The sequence below is a fragment of the Puma concolor genome, chromosome C1 (assembly GCF_028749965.1).
Source record: "Puma concolor isolate L17-30 chromosome C1, mPumCon1.1.hap2, whole genome shotgun sequence".
NCBI classification, from domain to species: domain Eukaryota; kingdom Metazoa; phylum Chordata; class Mammalia; order Carnivora; family Felidae; genus Puma; species Puma concolor.
In genome coordinates this window covers 148,941,829-148,969,334 of record NC_141674.1, presented here as the reverse complement: position 1 = coordinate 148,969,334, position 27,506 = coordinate 148,941,829, and the positions used below count along the sequence as shown (strand labels likewise).

General features: G+C 39.1%; 1 protein-coding gene across 5 annotated transcripts in view; it reads left to right on the top strand.

Moving 5' to 3' along the window:
* CCDC148 (coiled-coil domain containing 148) overlaps window positions 1-27,506 on the top strand; it is a 264,311-nt gene that overhangs the window by 102,065 nt on the left and 134,740 nt on the right. For all 5 annotated transcript variants that reach the window (XM_086718663.1, XM_086718662.1, XM_086718665.1 and 2 more), the window contains 2 exons: window positions 5,311-5,449; window positions 8,037-8,243. In XM_086718663.1, coding sequence (XP_086574789.1) covers window positions 5,311-5,449; window positions 8,037-8,243 — 346 coding nt within the window. The remainder of the gene's footprint in view (window positions 1-5,310; window positions 5,450-8,036; window positions 8,244-27,506) is intronic.

The following is a 27,506-nucleotide window of genomic DNA, read 5'->3' as shown; positions in this document are numbered from 1 at the left end:
TTCTGGCTTTACCTTATGGGCCATTTTGTTATTCTTTAATTTAGTGGATTCTGGCCATACTTTTGAGAGCCCACCTTATTCTGGCTGTCACCTCCCACCTAAGAAGGCAGACCCTGGGGACCCTGGAGGTGAGAACTGCTGAGTGGGAATGGCTCTCCTGAAAAGACGATGTACTTACCAAAACAAAATCCAAGGAGGAGATTCTCTTGGTCAGAAACAAGTCTAAAGCTAGGAAGTCCCCTGCAACCAGGCTGAAAATCAAAGATAGATTTATATTTGGACAATGAGGGTAGGGTGGGGTAGTAGTTGGGGAGAGAGACAGTTTCAAGAACCAGGCTGATTAGATTCAGTGTTTGAGTCTGATATGGAAAGATAACATTAAAAAGTAAAGTCAAGCTGTATTTTCTAGAGGGTCAGACCCAATACAGGCAGACAAGCAGATTATGTCAGAGCTATATTTTATCCACATTAATCCTCCAGTGTTTCACTGCAATCCTGCTTCTTAGTGGAGGAGCCCTAGGTGTCTCCTGCCACCGTTAACACTAGAAGAGTTAAGAGTTTTTCTTTGGGCCAGATTCACTGTGGCCAGTTGCCAATCTCGAGCCAGCTGTCTGATGTATCAGGTAGCCTCAGGAGATACTACCATTTTGCTGGAAAGCTGCCTTCACTATGAGAAAATTATAAAACAACTTTGAGCCAGTTTGTAAGCACAATGTTTATTTTCATAGACTTACTCCTGGTGTTAAAGTACCTTTTACCCTTATGTACCTTGCTTGCCACCATTGGCTGCCTCTCTACCTCTTCCCCACCACAAATGTGTTTTGATGTCATGGAGCCAGAACCTTAAGGAAGAGGCTTAAACATGACTAAGAAGAAAATTGGTAGCTAAGTTAATTGTGAGTCAGTTTAGGATTTCTGGAATGATTCAGACAGGTAGAATTAGGGAGACAGTCAGCCTTGGTGTGGTTGGATTCCTACAGCCATGGTTCTCCTTTCCTGAATTACCTATTTCGTTTCACATCCTAGGATATCATGATGAAATTGTATCATGGGACTTCATTATGGGGCAGGAACAGTGGGTGGGGATCGAGTGGTAGCTATCTCACACTTCTGAAGTCTGGAATTTCCTCAACTGTTGGAAGTGCCCAATACACCTGGAAACTGTAAAATCTTGGTGTGCTGTTATAAAGATGAAAGTTATGAAACCTTTGAAATTAGAAATTTTGGATGGACAAAAAGAATAGAAATTATACAAACCTGCCAAAGATATTTTGTCTAAAGATAATTTAAAAATTGCAAAAATTTAGGATGACTTATAAGCCTTCATTAAACTTTTCTTTAAAATTATGGAGTAACTTTCCAAATTGAGAAAATAGGTAAGCGATCAGAATATTTTTCAATAGGTGTGTGGTTTAGCTACTTCTGTCATTATAATCAGCAGCAGAGCAACTAAATTAAACAAGAACTTCGGAAGGTAAAAGCTAACCTTAGTTATTTTATATGGCTTAGCTATCTTACATAGATTTTTTCTGCACAATGGAAAGATGTTTGATTAGTAAAGGTAATGTTCAGATTGGAAGTTAGAAATGCAGATTTATTAAATTTTATTTTATTTTAGAGGCTAAAAAGGGAACAGCTATTTTGTTATTGTGAAGAGGCTCTTATGTTTGAATATTCCTCCTAGATTTTTACTATCCAGAAGACTCAGTGTATATATTATGGTGGGAGCTTTCTCCCTCACCAACTGCATCCTAATGGAGATGTATGACTGAGCCATTACTATTGCTGATGTGAATATTTGCCTCAAAATTTAAGCCCGTGGCTCTGGAAATGGCTATAAATACTCTAAAATAATAATATTGTGAGTATTTATATATCATTTTAAAGCCTGTTTTTAGTTTTTATTCTATGTATATTAGAAAAATGACTTACAATTTGCGTAATTATGGTAATTGGAAAAAGCTGTTGAGATGTGAGGGTTCTAAAATCAATAAGAAGAGCAAAAATGGATCATTTGTGACATATGTGGTTTGAAATAGTTTTACTGTTATATTATCATTTCATATGTTTAAGTGGTTTTAATGTTGTCACTAAAATGGCACCTAATTAATACATTCACACAATATATAAAAACGCACTCAGTACCACAAATTCTCCTGCTGCTACATTTATTTATGGCAATGTACACCCGTTAATGTGTGCTTTTATTTGAAAGGCATTTTTGTAAATGTTTGCTATTTGCACTTTCTCTTAGAGTATAGCCGCAATCTTGCGCCACCATTCAGTATGAGAGATCATCAAAGCAATTAGCTTAGAAGTACTTCTCCATTTACCAAAGGACTAAAACTACTTTTGAAAATTATGGGTAAGATTGCTTCGAGATTATCGTAGGTCAGGTTCTGTAGAAGGAAAGCTGAGACAGGAATTGTAAGAACAAGTGATTTGTTGGGCAATACTCTCAGGAGAAGGATGGTAAGGGAAGAAGGAAAGAGGAGGGGGAAATATCTATGCATGGAGGTGATCTCAGTAGAAATGGGCTGCAGTTTGCTGCCACAGTGAAACTCTCGAGCACGAATGGTATCATGGAATTGCTTCTATCGTGAGGCAAGTAGGCTGGACTTTGGTACCCCCGTATCAGCTGAACATTGGTTGCAACTGGCCCTCAAGAACGGGTGGGAGAGAAGCCTCCTCGGTGAGGCACTTCCCATTTGGTCCAGGGCAAATTCTCCAGAAAAGGGAGGTGCATCTGTGAATTATCAGCATCTTGGTGATGGGAATTCTGGTTAACAAGGGAGATCAACAAGGCAACAACAGCATCTGCTATATAGATGAATGACAACTTAAAAGAACAGAGAATTTACTGGACCTCAGTTCTATTATTTTCCCTTCCTCAGCACACACCCCACCACACACACCTATATTTGTAATCAAATAAAGGTGGGGAGTCATTTTCAAGTCCCTTTGATTAGAGAAACAGTTGAAATTCATAAATGAAGACATGGACTTCAGGCCTATTCTTTTTTGTTTTTTGTGGTGTAGTAATAGGAAATTTATGGGCGCCCGGGTGGCTCAGTCGTTTGAGCGTCCGGCTTCAGCTCAGGTCATGATCTCATGGTCTGTGGTTCAAGCCCCGGGTCGGGCTCTGTGCTGACAGCTTGGAGCCTGGAGCCTGCTTCGAGTTCTGTGTCTCCCTCTCTCTCTGTGCCTCCCCCACTCATGCTCTGTCTCTCTCTCTCTCTCCTTCAAAAATAAATAAAAACATTAAAAAGAAAAGAAAAGAAAACTTATGTGGATGGGGTGCCTGGGTGGCTCAGTTGGTGAAGCGTCTGACTTCAGCTCACTTCATGATCTCACGACTTGTGAGTTTGAGCCCGGTGTCAGGCTCTGTGCTGACAGCTCACAGCTCACAGCTCAGAGCCTAGAGCCTGCTTCAGATTCTGTGTCTGTCTCTCTGCCCCTCCCCTGCTCATACACTGTCTCTCTCTCTCTCTCTCTCTCTCTCTCTCTCTCTCTAATAGAAAAAATAAACATTAAAAATGTTATTAAAAAATTTATGTGGCTGACTCTGCTATTAAAATGCATTTTTGTTATCACAAATGAAAATGAGTTCCTGGAGAGAGGACCTGAGGCATTGTCCATGAAGACTTGAGGGTGTTTCTGCAGGCCTTTCTGCAGGCTTAATACCCCTTTTTGAAATACCTTGTTTGCAGAAGCCTTCTACTGTCTACACATTCATAACTGATTCAGACAGAACCAATGCATTCAGTGTGTTCGATGAATGAGTTCATCTTAAATTCTTTCTCTGCAATAGATTATTACATCATACAGAAGAACTGTAGAGTATGCTTCTTCCTGGTAGAACACCTCCAACCCTCTTTTCTTCCCATTATAGAGCTTAGTGAAGACTATCTTTGAAAAAGAATTTTTTCTTTCTTGCTACTTACCGAAATACTGAAATGCTTTACAGAAACTAGGTAACCTTGTATGAGGACAGTGGAATCCCATTTGTATCACTAATTTAAAGAGATCTTTATTCTATTTTCAATTGTCAAATATTTTTCAAGGGCATAGAAGACATATTATGTAAATTTTGTGATTTGCACAATTAACTTTAAAGCAGAAGATCATTGATATAGTAGAAATAAACAATAGCAAGTCTCCATCTTGGATCAAATAAATACTTGTTGCTAATAATATTCACTCTGATTGCATCTGTATTTGATTATTCCAATTTATTAAACAGGAATAACAATATGCAAATAAACCCAGAATAATAAAGAGACATTAATTCAGATTAGAAATCAAGCTGATATTGCAACCTTTTCACTCTGCATAGGGCTTTGCTAATTCTTTCTATAGAACACAAACCAGGCCAGTGCCTACGAGTATTCTGAAATGCAAAACGCATTTTGGAGCAGGTAGACATATTATTGGATAGGACTTTGAAGAGCTCCTATTTACAAATGATTTCTTCAGTGGTCTGAAATTTAATACCATTGGTAATCTGCTCACTAACAATATCTAGTCTTAATCCCACAAAGTGAGAACTTGAGAGAATAGATGATCATTTTAGACTTGTTTTAAAGTCAAATCCTGGGGCGCCTGGCTGGCGCAGTCGGTTAAGCGTCCGACTTCAGCCAGGTCACGATCTCGCGGTCCGTGAGTTCGAGCCCCACGTCAGGCTCTGGGCTGATGGCTCAGAGCCTGGAGCCTGTTTCCGATTCTGTGTCTTCCTCTTTCTCTGCCCCTCCCCCGTTCATGCTCTGTCTCTCTCTGTCCCAAAAATAAATAAACGTTGAAAAAAAAATTAAAAAAAAAATAAAATAAAATAAAGTCAACTCCTAAGTTAGTGCTTTCCTCAGGCCTTAATTTCCTTTGTACAATTGTTCATTTAATCATCTACATTTGTGTTTTCCTCCAGGAATAAAAATTCCTTTTTAGCCTGTATGTCTTAATAATTTATTTTCCAATATTTGTTTATTTCATCCATTGGTCATGGTTTTTAAAATATTGTTTTGGCAAGATAGAATAAATACTTCTAAAATATTATGTCACTTGGCAACTTCTTGAAATTATGCCTGGAACTCATGGCAAGACCCATAAAGGATTGAAGAACTCACTGTGTTATTAGAATTTAGAACATTTTCTATAGCACACATTTAATTTGGCTAATGTATTAAAAAAATAAATAAACCACCCCAGACTTTGTTTTCTATAATCAGTACCATTTGCTAATAGCTTGAGCAGTGTGAATTCCCTCAAACTCCATGATTGCTTAACAATATGTTGTGACATTTTTCTTGCTTCTAGAAATTTCCACTTAAGTGAAGAAGACCAATGGATTTACCAGGCTGTTCTGGATCAGTATCCTGCAGATCTCTGTGGTAGAAGGACTCTGTATCTCAACATGTTACAAAGATATTTTCCTCACAAATCTAGGCATGATTTGGTGAGTGCTGGACCCTAATAACAGCAAGTTAAATTGTTTCAGTGGTCCATAATAACTAAGCAAAATTTGTATTTCTACAATGGTGGTCTAAAAATTATTTTTTCCTATACTCTAGAAAACAATAGGGTTATAGGTTGAAAATCTCTCATTTTTCTTTTTTTATGTTTATTTATTTTTGAGAGAGAAAGAGGGAGAGAAAGAGAACACACAAGTAGGGGGAGGGGCAGAGAGAAAGGAAGACACAGAATCCAAAGTACGCTCCATCTAGCTCCATCTCAGAGCCTGACATGGGGCTCAAACCCATGAACCATGAGATCATGACCTGAGCTGAAACTTAACTGACTGAGGCACCCAAATGCCCTGAAATTCTCTCATTTTTCAAGTTATATCATCCATAAGAAGGTGGAGAACCCCTCAGGCCACATATATTCTCCCATGCTTACTTGCCCCAGAGATCTTTATTGTGGCTCCCTGGGTTGCTTTGCTAGTGTTTGACCTCTAGGGGTCTGTGCAGTCACTGGCCCACCCTCAGAGGTTCTGCAATCTCTGGGTCTTGCCCGAAAATAGGGTGCTTGCTCATCTGTCCACAAAGCCTGCGCATCTCAGCCTTTTTTCTGTGTATAATCTCCACCTCGACAATTCTGCTTGATCTCTCTAGTCAGGTCTGAAACACATGCCCCAAGTTAGAACTCAGAGTCATGACTGAAATTTCCCTGAGAAGGGCCTGGGAGACTATTGTTTCATTCTCTAGTTAATAAGGCCACAAAGACAAGAAAACAGAAGTTACCATGTCACCAATTAACTTCACAATAACTCACCTTAAAACATATATGTAAACATACATGTGAAAGTCTTAACTTCTAAATGGGCCATGCTTATAAAATATTATCAAATACTTTGCATTTTTGTAGTTGTTTTAAATTAAGCAAGTAATAAGACCAACATGTGTATCAAATTTACCTTATATCAGTCATCTAAACTGCTGTAAGACACATAACATTAGGTGAAAAAGTACTATTTGCATTCCTATTTTACAGATGAAGAAACCGGAGCAAAGGCCACAGCTAGTATGACCATCCTTTCTTATCCTTTCCTACCCCCCACCCCCCACCCAACAACTATTTGTTTTAATTCTCACCTTTATAGCAGATACCTGTTTTATGAAAAACATGTTATACAATAAATAATTCACTCCAGTTTCTTTTGGTCTTAGTTTATTAAATTAGATCTTTCTCTTTATTCCTTGTTGATTCTATTTGTTTCTCTGACCAGCTGTCATTTTTAAGTTTGTAAATTTTTATGTTTACCTGCTATTAACATGATAAAGATTTTTATACTCACCTCTTATATTGGGCTCATTAGTATGCATTTCTGCATGGTATATGCTTCCTTTCTTCGTGTTTGACAGATTTTAAGTATATTTTTGGCTCTTAGGAACAAAGTTCAGAAGTTTCCAGAGGAGAGTTTGGTAGCTGATATTTGGTTTAATTGAAGCCATAGCTTGTTTTATCATGTCCCTGATTAACCATACCTAAATTATTATTTTAGGACAACCTTATCCTACTTGCTAGATTCTTTTCTCCTGCTGTTTAGGGGCTAAATAATGTACCAAATTCAGAGATGTGGTCTATACTAGCAAGATAAAGAATTATGTAGGTCAGTGTGGCTCTCAACTTTAGGAGACACAACTTTATATAAGGAGCATTTCAGAATCACCTACAAAGATTTTTCAAACTACTCAGGCACTCAGGCAATCTCCATTCCTATTCTTTCCCTCAGAGCTCTGAGGTCTCCCATGGTTGGGATGCATTGCCAACAGGAACTACCAGTACCCATGTGAGAATGTCATGTCCATCAGGAGTGTAGGATGGGAAGAGCTAACATCATTGCTGGAATTCCTTCAAGTTTAGACATACAAACACCTGGACATTCAGTAATCAAGGGCAGACTGAATTTTTAGGGTTATCATAGAACTTTATGCTTATTAGCATGTATCTAACTGATGAACTTTAAGTAATTGTTAAGATACCCAATCTGATTTAAAGATGGAGTATTTTGGGGGTGCCTCTGTGGCTCAGTCGGTTCAGCGTCTGACTTCTGCTCAGGTCATGATCTCACGGTTGATGAGTTCGAGCCCTGCATCGGGCTCTGTGCTGACAGCTCAGAGCCTGGAACCTGCTTCTGATTCTGTCTCCCTGTCTCCCTGCCCCTCCCCCACTCATGCTCTGTCTCTCAAAAATGAATAAATGTTAAAAAAAAATTTAAGATGGAGTATTTTTGAAATTATATGTAGGGGAAGCAATGCTTTCTGTTCATAGGTTCATTGCCACATAGATGTGGAAGTTGTGTTAAGGCTGCCTCATCAGACTCTATCTTATACGAGGAAACTAGGACTTGTAAGCTGGTCCTTAGTCACCAGTTAGCCATAAGCTCAGAACTACAGGACTGGTACCTTGTCCTGGTTGCTACATTTAATATTAAGATGTTTGTCCCCAATTTTTCAAAATCATTGGTTATAATTCATTTTGTAACAATGACATAAAGCACAGGCTCAGTTTCATAATAAGTGTTTACCATCTCTTATCAGGTGGAACATGAGAAATATTGTGATCAGTATCGCTTTGCTAGGGAGCAGCGAAGGATCCTGATATCAAATTGGAATAAGAGCAGGAGAGACTTTATGAAGAAGGCCGTACTGACACTTGCTGAGGCCTGTGCAGCACATGCCATGGAGGGCACGTTGGCAAAGGATAGGAGAAAGCAACAGGAACTGTGTGCTCATCTGAAAGCCAAGGTGAGGTGCTCTGCTAAAGGTGTTTCAGGATTTGCCTTGGTATTCATTTAAGAACCCACTTTCCCTTTTGTTCAAACTGAACCTAAAGTTCAGTTTCTCTAAAAATTTAATTTTCAATAAAATTGTTAGTTTGAGGGGCACCTGGGTGGTTAGTATCCGACTTCAGCTCAGGTCATGATCTCGCAGTCTGTGGGTTCGAGACCCATACTGGGCTCTATGCTGACAGCTCGGAGCCTGAAGCCTGCCTCAGATTCTGTGTCTCCCTCTCTCTCTGTCCCTTCCCCACTTGTGCTCTCTCTCTCTCTCAAAAATAAATAAACATTTAAAAAAATCTAAAAATTGTTAGTTTGAGCCATATGAAATCATGATTCTTTTAGATCAACAGTCATCAACAATCAATAATTTCATATGGTTCAAGTGGAAGTTAGCAAGAACCAAGAGGTTCATGTTTACGTTTGGACTGAGAGATATCCAACACGAACCACAAATGCTGCACACCAGAGACAGGTGCTGAATGGAATGTAGAATGTAACCATAAAGTCAAGTCTGATTCTGGCTCCAACACCCTGGGACCTCTCATTCACACTAAAGATGTAAAAAAGGTAAAATTATGAAAAAAAAAAAAGAGAGGATTTGTGAAGAGATATGTTGAGGAGATCTCGATGGGCTGTGTAAGAGCCTTCAACAAAGTGAAAGAGGGAATGGATGGGGTGCTCCTCTTCCTCACACCCAGCGAGGGGCCTCCAGGGTGGCTTGGAGAGTTTAGGGGGCATCTCCTGCAGCTGGAGCTTAAAGATTGGTGTCTGATGCTTACAGGGAAATAGAGGAGCTGCCTCCGTGGCAGAATTGAAAACAAGGATGGCTTCTGTGTTGGGAATAACTGCATTCCCCATAGTGCACGAGTCCTGGAGGCCCCATGTGGAGTGTTGTTGGCAGGACCATTAAAAACAAATTGTATTGGGGCGCCTGGGTGGCTCAGTGGGTTAAGCAGCCGACTTCAGCTCAGGTCATGATCTCGCGGTCCATGAGTTCAAGTCCCGCGTCGGGCTCTGTGCTGACAGCTCAGAGCTTGGAGCCTGTTTCAGATTCTGTGTCTCCCTCTGTCTCTGACCCTCCCCCGTTCATGCTCTGTCTCTCTCTGTCTCAAAAATAAATAAACGTTAAAAAAAATTAAAAAAAGAAAAAAAAGAAAAAAAAAACAAATTGTATTGAGGTACAGCATACACACAGTAAAGTACACAAATCTTTATTTACTGATAAACGATGTGGTAGGGGAACGATAGAGCAACAAGTTTGATTCTATTGGTAGAAAAAAGGTAACCTGGTAGTTGTTACACTATAGCAATTAATAGCTGTAAAATAGCTATGAAATATAAAAATAGCTATAAAAACAAATGTCCCTTTTAAAACATTAGAGGAGGGGCACCTAGGTGGCTCAGTTGGTTGAGTGGCTGACTCTTGATTTTCACTCAGGTCATGATCCCAGGGTTGTGGATTGAACCTAGCATTGAGCTCCATGGTGAGCGTGGAGCCTGCTTAAAATTCTTTCTTCCTCTCTTTTGGCCCCTCCCTGACTCATGGTCTCTCTGTGAAACAAACAAAACCGAAAAAAAAAAAAAAAAAAAAAAAAAATTAGAGGAAAAATGCCTGCTCTGCATTTTTTGTAAACAAAAAGATATTATTTGGGGCATTGTGTAAACTTGGGACCTAGAAGGAATAGAAGCTGCATCAAGTCTAATCTACCATGGGCTACAGATCTAATGCTCGTTTCTTCTCCATCCGTGGCTGATAAGAAACACACAGGGGTCAGGGACTGGGACAAGTCTTTATATACTCATAGTCTTTTTGTATTAAATTTGTACACATTGTCATTAGCCTTTCAGCTACTCTGTGGGGGATATTTTCTTTTTATTGTATTGCACTGAGGTAAACATGCATGCAGTAAAGCACAGAAACATAAGTGTGCAATTGAATGAAATTTTACAAATATATATTACCCATGTAAAAACCACTGAGATCAAAATATATAACGTTTTCTGTAGCTCAGGTTCCCTCGTGCCTCTTTTCAGTATATATTACCCATACCCATAACCCCTATTCTGAATTTATCACCATAAATTAGTTTTGCTTATTCATGAATTTCATACAACTCAAAGCACACAGTATATACTCTTTTGTACTTCTTTCATTCATCATATCTATTGAGTTTCATTCCTGCTGCATGTTGGAATTGTTTGTTTTTCTTTATAGCTGGGTAGTATTTCATTGTAGATATGTCCTACAATTTATTTATATGTTATCCTGTTAATGGAAATTTGTGTTATCTCCAGGCTTTTGCTCTCATGATAACAATGCTGTGTGAACACCCTTGAATATGTCTTAGGGTAGACATATACACTTGTTTCTATTGGATAAATGCCTGGGAGTAGGACTGCTGGATCAGGTGTGTTTGGCTTTAGAAAATACAGCCAAATAGTTTTCCAAAGTGGTTATACCCATTTTCAACCAGTTTCGATTGCTCCACATCCTCACCAACACTGGGAGTGCCAATCTTTACTTGTAGCTAATCTTGTGTATGTGTAGTGGTGCCCCTATGTGCTTTTCATCTACATTCAGAATAGATTATGAGCCACTTTCCATTTGCATATTGACCATTTGATATCCGCTCCTGTGAGATGCCCACTCAAGACTTTTGCCTGTTTTTCTATTGGATTGTCTGTTTTTTCTTATTCATCTGTGTTCTTTTTTTTTTTTTTTTTTTTTTTTTTTCAACGTTTATTTATTTTTGGGACAGAGAGAGACAGAGCACGAACGGGGGAGGGGCAGAGAGAGAGGGAGACACAGAATCAGAAACAGGCTCCAGGCTCTGAGCTATCAGCCCAGAGCCCGACGCGGGGCTCGAACTCACGGACCGCGAGATCGTGACCTGGCTGAAGTCGGATGCTTAACCGACTGCGCCACCCAGGCGCCCCTCATCTGTGTTCTTTATACATTCTGCATGCAAGTTCTTTTTTTTTTCTATGACTTTTCACTCTTTTAATGGTGTCCTTTGATAAACAAAAAATTCTTAATTTTAATGAAATTCTTTTTTTTTTTAATTTAAATGTCTGAGATATAAGTTTATGCAGTAAAATCACCCTTTTATAGTTAGTGTACAGTTCCATGAGTTTTGACAAATGCGTGACATGTAATTACCACCACAAGCAAGGTATGGACTGCTTCATCACCCTTCAGAAATCCTTCATGCCCCTTTGTACTCAACCCCACACCCACCTTCAGCCTTTGGCAACTACTGATCTCTATCCCTATACTTTTGGCCATTTCAGAATGTCACAGGAACATAACCATACAGTATGTGGACTTTTGGGTCTAGCTTTTTTCACTTAGCATAATACATTTATGATCTAGCCATGTTGTTATGTGTATTAATAATTAACTCCTTTTTATTGCTGAGTAGTATTCCATGACTGGGCTTAAGCACAGTTTATCCATTTATGACCTATTTTCAGTTTTTGGCAATTTGTGTTACTTTGCTTATGGTGGGCGTGGGCTTTAAGTTTCCCCTGTGAGCCTGTGCCTGGGAGACACTTGCCACTGTTGTTCCTTCCCCTGGAGTAGATTCTTACTAGACACTTCCTGGCCTGGTAGGGGAGAGGCATTCTGCTTTCTCGGTTCAGCTTCAGTCTCAGGCAAGATTTTTGTCTCTTGGTCTTGGGACTAGAACCTGCTTGGTGATCCTGCCCTCCACCCCATGGCAGACAAACTCTGCCTTGGGTCATGGTGGTTCTTGTGTGGGAGAGATCTTCCTGCCTGCTCCCACCCAGGAGAGGTGGGTTTCTTTTGTTTTGTTTTTTGTTTTTTCCCCAGCTATAATGGGTCTACATCCCTTACCACCCCCCCCAGGGGCTTTTTTTTTTAAGGTTTATTTTTATGTTTATGAGAGAGAAAGAGTTGTGTGTGTGTGTGTGTGTGTGTGTGTGTGTGAGAGAGAGAGAGAGAGACAGACAGACAAACAGACAGACAGACAGCAGAGAGCCAGATGCAGGGCTCAAACAGTCATGACCTGAGTGTCAACCGACTGAACAATTCAGGCACCCCAGCGGTTTTTGTTCTATAGGGGTTTTGTTCATGTCCCTTAGACCTGTGCTAACATAAGAGGCTTCCTCTGTACACCTCCCCTGACTCTGACCTTTCTTAGGAGCTTTCTGTGAAGTTTGTGGAGAAAAAGCCTGTGAGGGGGTGTAAATTCCCCTTATGTCTATAACTTTCACGAGTTCTATACTCTCATGTCTATGACAGCAGCAAATTGTAAAAATTTAACTATTAACCCATTACAGAGGATTAGCTGCGATCTTCTTACCCACTTCTACAGTGGCTGTGTCTTTCCCAGGTGCTCTGTCTCAAGTAAGCCAGTTTCCACGAATGCTTCTCTCCTTGGAGACATCTGCCTTTCTGTAAATTTCAGGTTTATTTGCCCTCTGACCTCAGGTCTCTGATGGGTTCAAGAGAAGTTGTGATGTAGGCTATTCAGGTTTTTCTTGTGCTTAAAGTGGGAGGCAACAATCTTTCCAGCTTCTTACATTCTAAATGGAAGCTGGACGTCCTCATGAAATACTATTTATCAATTTTTCATGTGCTCTATTTAAGAAATCATTGGCTAATGGCACAGGGTCATTTTCAAAGGCATCCTGCTTGAGATTTTTCTGCCCAACAGGGCTCCTGCCAAAGGAGAGGGGATTCCCCCCAAAAAAGTGGGGTGGAATAGCAATAAATGGGAACCTGATAGGTGGAAGAGAAGTAGTTAGACAATGTACATGACCCACATTAGGGAAATTTTTCCAGAAACAGCCCAGCTATCAATCAAGAGAACAAAACTGGTAGGAGGGCAAGAGTCAGCATTAACCACCTGCCGGGTTTACTTGGGACGGCATCGGTCACCAATCTCATGAGAACTCTGCTGTCCTCTTCTGTACATCTTGTCCCCTTTTCCCTCCTGCCCGTGCACTCTGACTGTCTAAGCATCTAGGGAATGAAAGGAGATGTCATCATCTGAATAAAGAGGGAAGAGTTGATGAATCTCTTGGAACCAGACCATTTAATTTTGAGTCAAGACTGTATTTTGTGACTTATGACTGTGGGCCCCTTTGTAACATGGGTGAGTTATGGGTTCTGCTTAGTTTTCATCTCGTGGCAGGAGAAATCTCTAAATGGGGGACAAAAATAATGCTGTGTTTTGATTATTTCCCACATGTAATGCTGTTCAGTGTATTGTGTATACACTGTGGAGTGTTCCCTACATTTCAGGCATTCTAATAGATGCTTTATAGTCATTTTGTCATGTTACCTCCAGTGACAAACCTGAGATGTGCAGGGTTTGCTGCAACAGAGTACCTACCCAGTGAAATCAGGGGCTTGGTTTTTGGAAGCAATATAATATGGTGCCTCCTCAGACACCCATGGTCACAAGATGGTGAACAAATATCTCTGAACCTTTGGAAACGAAGTTTCCGAAAAGTAAATGTGAGCAGAGGATGGTGGGACATAATGTAAACTGTGATACAAAATGGATTCTATTTCCCATAGAGATGGTGTTATCATTTGAGTTTGTGTTCCTGATTGAGGACTGAGGCTTAATAAATTACAGCTGTGAACACAAGTGTATCATAACAGAAAAGGAGTAATCCTATCAATTCTATAGTAATTTAAAATATTAAATTATACTCATTTTGTTTTTACCTGGAAGGAAACTTGAAATTTACCCCCATCCTTCATTTTACAAGTCTAAAACCTAAAGTCCTGAAAGATAAAGTGACTTGCCTAAGGTTCATGCCAGCTCATTTGACTTGAAATTCAAAATTATCTTGGCCCTACATAGCTTTGCATACAAGAATCTTACAAAATAATAGAAGATATTTATTATACTGTGAGCCCCAGCGCACTATAAAATAGACCTACAGAATCTGAAAAATATTACTTCATTGTATCATATATTTGACCTTTTAAAACTAACATGCTAGCTATAATAAACATTAATTAAATGTTTAACCATAATTTTGTTCTTAGTCTTGGAATTTAAAAAGCCTTTTGGGGGATGATTTAGATGACTCGTGCCTTTAAAGAAAAGCATTAAAGGAATTTTGCAATAATGAGTTTTCTCTCTCTCTTTCCCTCCTTCTCTGTTTTATTTTGGCTTTCTATCAGTAATGGATGTGGTAGTGAGTGCAGGCCTCTCACTGGAGCGGTGAGAGGAAAACAGGGAAGAAGAGTTCTCATTCTCCTGCTACCACCAAACCCACTCTTTGATCCCCTAAATTCTCTCACACCACCAGCCCCTCCTCACCATCCAGCCTAGACCCTCTGTTAGCTGTGCGCTTGATTTTTGGCATGCTTGTCTACGCCATGGCTGGGAAACCTCATTCCCAGATCTGCTTTACAGTTGACTTTCTCTGCATCCATGCTGGGTGGCCAAGTGCTACTAAGGAAAAGTCACCTTCATCTGGACTCTGAATGCCACATGAGAGACCTTAGTTCTGTCCTTAGTTTGCCAATTCTCCCCGTTCCTCTTATGACTATTTCAAAAGGTCACCAATCCTTTCAATAACCTTACCTAGTACCATACACCCTCCCCCTCATGCCCCGAGGAGGCAACTTACCTCCTACTTTATCAAAAAAAATGAAGTCATGGAGTTATGAGATAGATCCCTAATTCCTGCCCCCTACCCTATGTCTTTATGTCTTCTGCTAATCCCCCACTTTCCTCCTGATGCAGGATGTGATGCTTTCTACATGTTCATATCCAGTCCTTCTGCCAGTGTTTGGGACTCTGACCCATCTAAACACTTTAGAAACTTGATTCTACTGATTATCTCCTTTGATTATTTTCTTTCTTATTATGTGGGTATTTCTCCCAGCCCATAAATATGGTTAAGTCTTTCTTATTCAAATCAAACCTTCTCTTGGCTCTAAATCATCCTCCAGCTCCTGGGCACCTCCTAATTTCTAACCTTTTCTTTGAAATCAAGTACTTGAAAGAATAATCTATATTTTCTCAGGACTTCTGACTGCCCTACTCTGTCAAGATCCTCTCCTCTCCCCAAGGTCACCAGTGACCTCCCAATTACCTAATCCTGTCAGTGCTCTAGCATCCTTATCTTAGTAGACCTCTGCTTCATTTCTCACTGTTGACCACATACCCTTTGTTCTAAAATATTATTTCAGCTTGTAAAATATTATTCTGTTTCCCATATCTTTGAGGAATACTTAGTCTGTGTGTGCATTTGTCATTGTCTGCACAATCCTAAAACCCTGCTATCCTCCGGTTTCTATCCTCACTCTTTATTCTTCTCTCATTACTTCACTGGTTCCTAATCCCTCTCAGGTTTTTACCTACCTTTATATGCTAATTATTCTTCAATCTCCTCCCCACCTCCACCATCTCTGAGCAGCTCTCTCTTGAATCTCATTTATCCAGCTGCCTACCAATTACATCAACTTCAAAGTCTACAGATGCATCAGAGTCAGTGTCCAAAATAGGTATTTTTGTTTCCCTCCAGTAAATTTGCACTTTTTTTTCTTAAAACTTAGCTTCCTCTTCTCCCTCACGCACCCCCGTAGCTATTTACCACCTTTGGAAATTTTACACCTTAACTCTCCACATCTTTCTTTCTGTCACTAGAAAGGCCAGTTCCTGGACTATTGCAGTAGTGCTCTAATGGCTATGCTTCACATCCTGCCCTTCTGAATTTTTCCCCCTAAGCTGCATGCAGAATGCTCTATCTAAAATGCAGTTTGAGGTACCTTCCCTTCAGGACAATTCCTTGGTGGCACCCTTTGCTTATAACAATGGCCACACTTCCTGGCTTGCTTTTCTAGGTCCCTGATATTATTGATTTTGCCTGGAACGCCTCTCTTACCTTTCTTTGTCTGGCTAAGTCTCACTCTTCTTCAAGATTCATCTTAAATGTCTGCTACAGGAAGACTTTCTTGAGTCCCTGTCCAGATTCAATCCACTCTTGGTTCTCCCTAACCCCTTATATACAACCCTGACTTAATAGTGGTTATGGCACACTGGAAAATCTATGTCTACTACACAACTGCAACCCCATCTTATTCATCTTGGTATAACATATACTCACTCCAACTTCCTTATTCCTTCATGTCCCATCCCAACCCACCACACCCTGTGCTTGGTGCTTGGAATATTGTAGGTATTCAGCAACTGTTGCTAAAGCAAAGTATATAATAAGCCTTAGGAATTACCCCCACCTTCTCAATACTTCCTGATATAGTACTATTTCCACTACCTTCTTTCTACCTTATTTATGAGAAAGCTAGCTGTAGAAACATGTGGATGTGCAAAGTCATTAAGGGGTGAAGTATAAGTCATAATTGTCAATATGGAATATGCTGAAATCTGAAATGCGGTTTTAAAAATAAAACCTGGTAACCATAAAAGGTACATTTTAGGCATAAACAAAGTTACCATGCACTTCTCCACTCTTCTCCAATTCATCTTACTTTTGTGCTCCTTGCTGCATCTCTAGCTGATTGTCTGACCTGATCAAGAAGACACAGTAGTTAGGGAATCAGATAGTAAAGGGATAGAAAATACTTTTTTGAGTAAATATAATTTGGCACCCTTTTCACATTTTGATAGTTTCTCATAGCATCAACCCCTTCTACAATCTTCCTTCTCCACAGATTTCAGGCTTCTTTGCTGACGGAGAACAGACTTAGACTTGAGTTTCAGAAATCAGATGATGAATGGTACCTAATGTAAAGTAGAGGTTTTTTTCAGTTCCTATTTCAGTGATAATGAATAGTTGATATGGTAAACAACTATAAAAATTGAGCAAAATATTTAAAAAAAAAACCATTTTCAGGAATTGGACAAAAAGTGCATAGATAAAATTCTTGAAATAAGAGAAACTTTGAAGGTGAACCCTATATTCACTCTAGATTTCTTTATACCAGTTTTTTTTCAATATAAGGTGGAGGGAAATATAACCCATGTAGAAAATTATAGTCTTTTTTTTAACATTTATTTATTTTTTTTTCGAGAGAGAGAACACAAGTGGGAGAGGGGCAGAGAGAGAGAGAATCCCAAGCAGGCTCCACACTGTCAGCACAGAGCTTGACACAGGGCTCAATTTCATGAACTGTGAAATAATGACCTGAGCCGAAATCAAGAGTCAGACACTCCGCTGACTGAGCCACCCAGGCGCCCTGAAAATTATAGTCTTGACAAGTGAAGGAAGCAGATATTGGAGTTTAGGCTGCGAAGGGATATCTTGAAGTATAGGGTACTAGAGATAAAGGAATGGAAGATAAAGAGTCCTCAAAATGCATATAAAAATACTTCATGGGCCTTAGCCAACCTATAAGCTCTGAAGGCACAAAGTGAGACACCAAAAGGCTAAGAGAGAACAACTACTCAAAGCTGAGAACTGAATAGAGATTTCAAAGGTCATACAGTTTTGGGGAGGGGCAGGTGTTTGAATTCTACCCCAGCCAAAGTAGAGACATCTTGGTGAACACTCTAGACATTTAATTGTACCTCTAGAGAGACAATGTTTTAGAAGTATGGGCTATACTATAAGATTATAGATAAAACTGAAACATACCTGGCTTAAGAAAAGTAAAAATAAAGCATCAACAAGATTCAGGAGATTCCCTGGCAATTTAACTGCCTTCCAGACTAAAGACAAAACACTATTTAGAGAAAAGTAATATAATCTAGAGACCATAGGATAGATCTATTACAATGTCCAGCCCACAATAAAAATGATCAAACATTCAAAGAAACAGGAAAAGCAACTGATAGATAATCAAGGAATAAAACAGACTCAGAATTAAAAGAAAAAAAAATACATTCTAGAAATGCAAAATATAATACCTAAAATTAAGAACTCAGTGGATAAGCTTTAAGATCAGATTAGACATAGCAGAAGAATTAATGAACTTGAAGACAGATCAATAGAAAATATTCAAGCTGAAGCATATAAAGGGAAAATAATAAAATGAAAAGCAGAATAGAGAGCATAAGAGAAATATGGAACATAGTAAAAGTTTTTATATACATGTAATTAAAGTCCCAAAAAGAGGAGAGAGAAAATGAGACAGAGGCAATATTCAAGAAATAACATCCAAGAACTTACCAAACTGGATGAGCAACATCAATGTATTTTTTCAAGAAGCTTAGCAAACCCCAAGATGGATAAATAAAAAGGAAATAATATCGAGGCACATGATAATCACAGTCCTGAAACAAAAGGTAAAGGGAAACAAGGTATGTGAAGGGACAGATATGGCGTGGAGATCCATTTTGTTGGTGTGATCAAGAGCAAAGGTAGCATGTCCTGAGGTCAGTGGTGATGGCAGCAACTTCCCAATTGTGCCATAATCAGTGTGACCTCACCAACTGTGATATGTGGTTCTGGATGTTATTCCTGGAAGCTTAGTCTAGAACTTGCTTCTCTGACCCTTCCAAAGAGTTCATGAACTTTCCACAATCCTGCCATTAATATTTTTCTTCTTAAACTAACTAGGGTGTATTCTGATGTATGCACCTAATAACTCTGACCCAGAAGGTGTCTGGGTTTTGCTATGCTGTTCTAACTTGCCTGCTTGCTGACTGCAGGTTAAGATGAGCAGGCGTCAGAATCAATAAGGACCCACCACTTACCTGGTTCAAGCTGGAAGTGATCCTATAGGCACACAGTACCTTGTATAGGATCATCATAAAGGGGGAGGTGACCACAGAAAGCTTACCCATAAGTCACATGGGCTGAGTGACCACCTGCCAAAGGGAAAGGATGCTTTCATCACATGATAACAGTCTATCAATATTTATAGTTGTAAGTCATTTCCATTTATAAATGTGACATCATCTCAGGTTTTTTCCCCTTGGTAATTAAAGATAAAAGAAATTTCTTCTTGGGCATTAATGAAGCTCACATTACATGCTTCCTTAATCAGAAAAGGAAAAAAAAAACCCAAGACACTGGAAAAACTTAGATGACTAGTCTATCACAGGATCTGGCAAGGATTCAGTAGTTTCTGCCAATTTAGGGCATTTGTTTATCAATGTCTTGGTGTGGTCAACTGTGCCATGCACCATCAGCATAATCAGTGTTATCTATGAATCCCTCACATTACTGGCATCCCTATAGTCTCTGCAGTTGGGGACATTCACAGAGAAGTTCTCTGTGGTTAACCATGGGCATAATATTGGCATAATCAAGAGAGCTCTGAGGAACCATAGGCATCAATACTAGAGTGATTTTTGTTCACAGAGGCAGATGGCATTTCCTCTATACAGCTATATTATGCTATCTGTGGCTCTTGGCAGGTAGCTAATTGAAATTCCACAAGGCCTGGGGACTTGATGAATCTATGTATTAGTTCCAAGTAAAATAATCAAGCTAGCCCTATTCTTAAAATGTCTTAGTTTTAAAAAGTGCATTTATCTGCATTGGGGTCTATTTTGTAAAGTCTAAAAGAGGCTGTACTTTTTAATGTTCTTTATAATGAATGCCTTTTTTTTCAGTGGCAAATCAGAAAAACATCTCATAAGATGTTTTACAAATGAGGATATTGGATATGACATATATTGTCTGTTTCCATTTTAGAGTGAGTTTATGCAATACAACTTTAGGCAATGATAACCACGAGCACTAGGTAATTTAAGAGAAGAAAACACAACTTGGGGTTGGAAAGCCAGTATTTTTTAAATTCCTATTAAAAATAAAAATATACTTACTAAAAAAAAATTTAAGTGTGTCTCATTTAACAGGATAGAGAATCCAGAAATAGACCCACACATCAGTGTTCAGGCGATTTTCAACAAAGACACAAAGTTAATTCAACGGAGAAAGAGTAGTCTTATAAACAAGTGATGTGGGAGCCATTAAATACCCAGATGCAAAAAGAAATGAACCTTGATACATACCTTGTGCTTTATACAAAAATTAACTCAAAATGGACCTAAATGTAAAACTGAAAACTATAAAACACAGGAAGACAATAAAGGAGAAAATCTTTATGACTTTGGATTGGAAAAAGATTTCTTAAACACAACACCAAATGCACTATCCCTAGAAGAAAAAGTTGATAAATTGGACTTTCTCAAAATTAAGAACTTCTACTCATTGTGAAGACAATAAAGACAGGCCTCCCACTAGGAGAAAATATTTGCAAATCACATATCTGATGAAGGGCTTGAATCAGAGTTAATGAAGAATTTTCAAAACTTAATAACAAGTAAACAACTCAATAAAAAAGAAAGTCACTTCACAAAAAAAGATATTTGGCAAATAGGACATGAAAAGATGCTCAATATCTTTAGTCACTAGAGAAATGCAAATTAAAACCACAATGGGATATCACTATATAACCTATTGAAAAGTCTAAAATAAAAATCTGACCATACCAAATATTGACAAAGATGTGGAACATCTTGAATTTGCTTACATTGCTGGTGGGGATGCAAAATGATACAGTCACTTTGTAAAACATTTCTGCAGTTACGTATGCTGTTAAACATACACTTACCACAATACCCCAGCAATCCTACTCCTAGATGTTTATTTATGTAAAATGAAAACCTACGTTCACACAAAAATCTATAAGTAAACACATGCAGCAGCTCTATTTTTCATTGCTAAAACTGGAAGCAACTCCAAGACCCCAATGCCCTCAACTGGGGAAAGGATAAACAAACTGTGGTACTTCCATATGATGGATTATTACTTAGCAGTAAAAGTAACGAACTATTGATACACACAAAAAATGGACAAATCTCAAAGGTATTATGCTAAGTGGAAAATGCCACACACAAAAGGTTCCATACTATGTGATTTCAATTATATGATCTCCTTGCAAAAAGAAAACCATAGAAGCTGGAGAAGGAGGGACTTCCCTAATCAGCAGGAAGAGGAGAAGGCCACATCACTTCCCTTGAAATTTACTTTCCAGAAATTGCACACTCTGGTTCCACTTAGTGTCTCATAAACCAGCACTTTTTCACAACTGTCAGACATGACTGCAAGGTGAACAATATGGGCTGTTTGAGGTGGTTGATGTCCAGCCCAAAGTTAAAAGGTCATTACTATGAAAGAAGGGGAGAATAAATACGAGGGATAATCAGCAGACTATGACTGTGAGTTACCAGCAAGGGATTTGGGGTACCTGGCTCCCTAAGACTCTACTTCTGCTTCGGGCATTCTCACAAAAGCTTATTATCTGTAAGGACAGACACAGGGACCTTGGAGCTGTATCATTCTCTTGGAGGGTTGAGTCGATGGTATATTTTAGGGAAGATCTCAAGAAAAAAATAGGTTTGGTTAAATGGTAACTATGGTCTTTAGCTTCTCTCAGTCCCCATTGGTTCCATCTGTTCTTCTCTCCATGCCTCTTCCACTTGCACTTGCTACGTGATAACCAAATATTTGTGGAATAAATACATGAAAATTTGTTTTAAAAAACTCATAGGTTAAATCATGTCAAATTACTGTTTTTGTAGGTCAGAAATAGTTGACTATTAGCACTTTTATATGGCACATTTTAATATGTAGATAAGTATAAGGTATGCTGGTTCCTTTTGTATCATATACAATGGTAATATTAACAGTGCAACTTTCTCTAGAGATCTGATTTTTATATGTAATGCAATAGATAAATGTGCTCTTCCGTCCCCCATTCCACACTGTTCTTCTCCCCGTGTTCATCTCACATATTGCATTTATTTCATCTGATGTAATGTTTGTATGTTTATTGCTGGACTCTAAACATATGAAGACAAGGATACATACACTTTTTACTCATCTTTGTGTCACTAGTGTCTGACACCAATTATAATCCATCATAGGTACTCAAAAAGCCCAGTATTGATTTCATATACCCTTGAATAAATTATATTTGTATAAAATTGACTTTAATTAAAAAAAATGCTACGGGAAGAATCTTGTATAGACAAGATTCTAATACACACTGTATACGCAAGGTTCTCTGATAATCTACTTGCATTTCATGCTGTTCACACCTGGCTTTTATGGTTTTTCAATGTTAAAAAAATTTTGCATTTTAAAATCAGTTTATGGTATTAACTCATCCAAGTCTTTCTGAGACAATTGTCATGGTTTTTGTAACTCCAGAGCTCATTCTGGTTTCTATATATACTTTTCTCCAGCTAGAAACTCAGAGGGCAGATCTATCTGCTTTTTATAGTTTGCCCTTTTACCTTGGCATTGTTTGATTAGGGAAACTTTAGGCAGTGAACGAGAGGATAATTGGGTAGAAAAACCTAGTCCTGATTCCTTGCTTTTAGCACCAGAAGGAACAGGAAATCTTTTATCAAAAGAATTTCAAGTTTAGGATTAACAGGTTACAAATGGACAAATGAGGTCATCTTTTTAATGTGCCGTGTATTTTCATAGATCTCTTTGGGTAGTAATGGAGAAATTAAATATATTAGTCATTGAAGGACATATCTGTTATGATATCTATGGTACATAAGTACATTTCTACCTAGTGGAGAATTTAGTTCTCTGAACACAATGACTACTTGTCTGTTGTTACCAGGCTGATTCTTACCCAGTGAATTCCCATTAGCCTATTTTCACTGCAGACTACTTGAGAAAATTCCCATTTTGTAAATGTCTAAAATAATGTATATTGAGTTTCTCCTATATTGTCTCACTATGACAAATGTTACATTTGGTTATGGTGGCTTGCTGGAAATTCTTTTTTGTGAGTGAGAGAGGCAGAGTGGTGAAGGGATAGAGTTGAACAAAAAATGAGAAAAGTGATCTGTTGGTGCCTGTGGCATTTATAATAAAGAGAATCAAATTTCTGGGCATGAAAGAACCATAAGAGACATGTTAAAAGTGATTCTTCTGGGCTCTGTGCCTATTTCTTTACTTTCACAAAAGATGGAATTTGGAAAAGACATATGTTGAATGCCTGAGTATCTGAAAGTGACACAAGTTGATTGTTTCTAATTTCCTTAGTGATTATTACAAAAATTTCTTTGTGTATAGCCTAAATCACTCATTTACTCAGTCACCTAATATTTTTTGAGTACCTGCCTGTGCCAGGCACTGTGATAGGCACTATGCATACAGAGATGACTAAGATGGATACAAAGATCTTAGATTCTTTGTAGAATAGTGTATAAACATATAGTTATTATGGAGTGTGGTAAGTGCCACAGGAGAGTATGTATGAAAATTATGGGAGCGTGGAGGAGGGTACACAGCATACAGAGGGAGGCAGCAGTAGTAAACCCTGGGAGAGGCAAACATTTGAACTCAATCCTAAAGGATGGTGTTTATTACTGGTAAAATGAGAAGTGAGAGGACGGACATTCTAAACATGGGTCAGATGAGCCAGTCTCCCACAGATCAGAAACCTGTTGGCATACAAAAGCATTTTGGTGTTTCCTGGTCATAAATTGTGGTCTAGAGAATGACGAGAGGAGGGCTAGCGAGGTAAGTGTGTGCTAGATCTTGCAGGGATGCTCAATGTCAAGGAGCTGGAGTTGTAGTCACCGGGAGTGATAAGGAGCCATCAAAGTGTTTTAGTAGGAGATCGACAGGTTTTAAGATCAATCTGATAGTTTAGGGGAGGATGGGTTTTATGGGACTACTACTAGAGGAGGGGAGGGAAGTCAGGCAACTATTGCCACAGTCTGGGTGAAAGATGATAGTGGTCTGAGTTAGAGTGATGGAAATAGAGATAGAGAGAAGGGGTAGAAGGATATTTAGAAAGTGGACAGAACTGGGTAATGGAGAACAAACAGCAAAAGTTACCCAGGTTTCTCGCTTTCATTACTGGATGGATGGGTTTGTTCATTCATTCTTTTGTTCATTCATTTAGCAAATATTAAGTGAGTGCTGAGTATGTGCTGGCATTTTTCTAAGTACTAGGGGAGTCAAATGTGAAAAAGATCCCTAAATCCCAACCCTTGTGATACATTCTAATAGAAGTTAGTATGCCTAACAAGATATATAAGTAAAATATATAGTGCAAGAGAGTAGTAAGTATTAGTGACAGATTAAGCAAAGAAAGGGACCCAAACTGGGGGGGGGGGGGGGGGGCTGCTGTTGAATGTTTAGATACTCTATGGAAGGCCTTAGAGAGAAGATGACAATTGAGTAAAAACCTGAAAGAGATGAGAGAACAAGCTATGTATCTAGGGGGAATGTAACCAGCAAATCTAGGCAAAGGGAAGTGTGTACAAAGGCCCTGCCTCTTGAGGAACAGAAATGAGAATAGTGTGGTTGGAGTGAGCAAGGAATGCTGTGATCTGACCTAAACAGTTTAACAGGATCCCTCTGACTGTGGGTTTGAGAATAGGCTAGAGGGGCAAGGGAATAAGCTGGCTAACCCATTTGGAGGATTTTGCAGTTAGCCAGGCTAGAGATGATAGTATGAAATGTTAATATATTATGACAACCTTCACTGCCTGGCAGAGCATGCCCTGTGGCCAGTTCTGGCCAGCTGGTAGCCTCCTTCTTCCCTAGCTTGTTGTGGTGACTTATCCTGCCCTCAGCCTGCTGCTGTGCCTCAGCTCCCTTTCCTCCGTGACTCACCTCAGTTTCCATATCTGCATCTTATTTTATTTTATTTTTAATGCTCATTTATTTTTGAGAAAGAGAGCACAAGTGGGGAGGGGCAGAGAGAGAGGGAGACACAGAATTGGAAGCAGGCTCCACGCTCTGAGCTGTCAGCACAGCGCCCGACGCGGGGCTAGAACTCATGAGCTGTGAGATCATGACCTGAGCTGAAGTCGGACACTCAACTGCCTGAACCACCTAGGTGCCCCGGCATCTTATTTGTCACTCTAGGTCTACCATACATACATGTCACCCTTCTTGGCCCCCTCCTCTTCAAGACGTCTGCCTCACCCCAGTCCCTGGCTGCGTGCTTCTCTTAGTCCCTTTCTTTCAGCCTCTTACCCACATTTTCCTTCTCAGGCTCTACCCTGACACCAACCCTCAGCCTCTGAATAGTATAAGCCAATTTTTGTGATAATCATTTCTCTGCTTTTACCACTGGATATGCATCCCTGTGTTTTGCCTGTATTTGAACTTTTGTGAATAGAATCAAATAGTATGTTATAGTATCATGCATGACATCTTTTCCCCTATACTTTGTTGTTGCATGTGACCTTAGATTACCATAATTTATTGATCTGTTTTGCTATTGATGACATTTGGGTCATTTGCATATTTAGAGTTTTTAGGAAGTATGTTGCTATGAACATTTTTACACATGTTCCCTTACACCACATTTCTGTGGAGAATACCTAAGAGTGAATTGCTGGATCAGGGCATATATGTATTTACAACTTTGCAAGGTACGCCCACACGTTTTCTTAAAGGGGCCGCACCAATTTACTGTTACAACAGCTACGTATATAAGCTCCCATTGTTCTAAATTCTTGCTAATGCTTGTATTCTGAAATGTTTTCATTTTAACCAATTTGGTGGATGTGAACTGGTATTTTGCTGTGATTTTCACTTGCAGTTCCCTAATTTCTAGTGATGTTGAAGGTCTTTTAGCATGCGTAATGGCTATTTGGATTTCTTCTTTGTAAAAATTGGCTGTTCAAATCTTTTGCTCATTTTTTTTCCTATTTGACAACCTGTCTTTTTTCTTAGCAGTTTACAGTTATTCACTAAATATTTTGGGTATAAGCTCTTTGTGGTTATATCTGCTTCAGATATGTTTTTCTACTCTTTATCACTCATTTTCATTGTCTGAGTAGTAACTTCCCACTTAGAAAAGTTTTTAATTTTTTAAATTTCTTAATGTTTATTTTTGAGAGAGGGAGAGAGAGAGAGAGAGAGAGAGCATGAGCTGGGAGGGGCAGAGAGAGAGGGAGACACAGAACCTGAAACAGGCTCCAGGCTGCGAGCTGTCAGCACAGAGCCCAACATGGGGCTTGAACTCATGAACCACGAGATCACGACCTGAGCAGAAGTCGGACGCTTACCGACTGAACCACCCATGCTCCCCAGAAAAGTTTTTTAATTTTTAAGTAATGAATTTATTAGTTTTCTCTCTGATGTTAATGCTTTTGTATTTTGTGTAAAATATCTTTCCCTACCTCTGGGGCAGAAACTAGAATTCAAAAAATTCTCTTAAAAATAAAAAAATTGTGAAGACTAATTGCAATAGATACCTTAAGTCCAATTATGGATTGCAAATAAATATTGTGAGTGTTAAGAATATATCATTATTGAAAACTATCTCAGGGCTACTAATGTAGTTGTGCAAAGTAAATAGCACCCTCAAGGGGTTGTGCCATCTGAAGAAATTAAAGTTGGCAGTGCACAACCTGAATGTTCACAACAGGGTTGACTATTTCATGCACAAAGTCCTTTTGAGGAGTTGGGGAGCTACTCTAATGCAACCTGCACTTCTTTGCAGTGACGATGGTTATTCTTGATACTTAACATTTCACACCTACCAAATGTTCCAAATTAGGCTAATGTTTTGTCATAATCACCTTATAATTTTTCTCTCTGGCTCACAAATAAGGAAAATAGGAGCACCTGCATGGTTCAGTCGGTTAAGCATCCGACTTCGGTTCAAGTCGTGATCTCACAGTTTGTGAGTTCGAGTCCCACATCAGGCTCTGTGCTGAAAGCTCAGCCTGGAGCTTGCTTTAGATTCTGGGTCTCCCTCTCTCTCTGCCCTACCCCACTCACATTCTGTTTTTCTCCCTCTCTCTTGAAAATAAATCAAATATGGGGCGCCTGGGTGGCGCAGTCGGTTAAGCATCCGACTTCAGCCAGGTCACGATCTCGCGGTCCGGGAATTTGAGCCCCGCGTCAGGCTCTGGGCTGATGGCTCAGAGCCTGGAGCCTGTTTCCGATTCTGTGTCTCCCTCTCTCTCTGCCCCTCCCCCGTACATGCTCTGTCTCTCTCTATCCCAAAAATAAATAAACGTTAAAAAAAAATTTAAAAAAAAGAAAATAAATCAAATAAACATGAAAATGTTTTTTAAAAAACAAAGAAAACCAAGAAAAATAATAACTAACATTTATGAAACATTTCCTACATTTTAGGGACTATGCCATGTGATTTACATACATGGCCTCATTTAATATTTTAATTTTCTCTATTTTATAAACAAGGAAACAGAAACTTAGATGGGGGTAAGTAATTTGTTTAAGTTTAGCAAACTCATAAGTAATCTGGAGAAGACATGACCTAATATTCTTGGGCTTCAATTTCTTTTTCTCTCAAAGATAA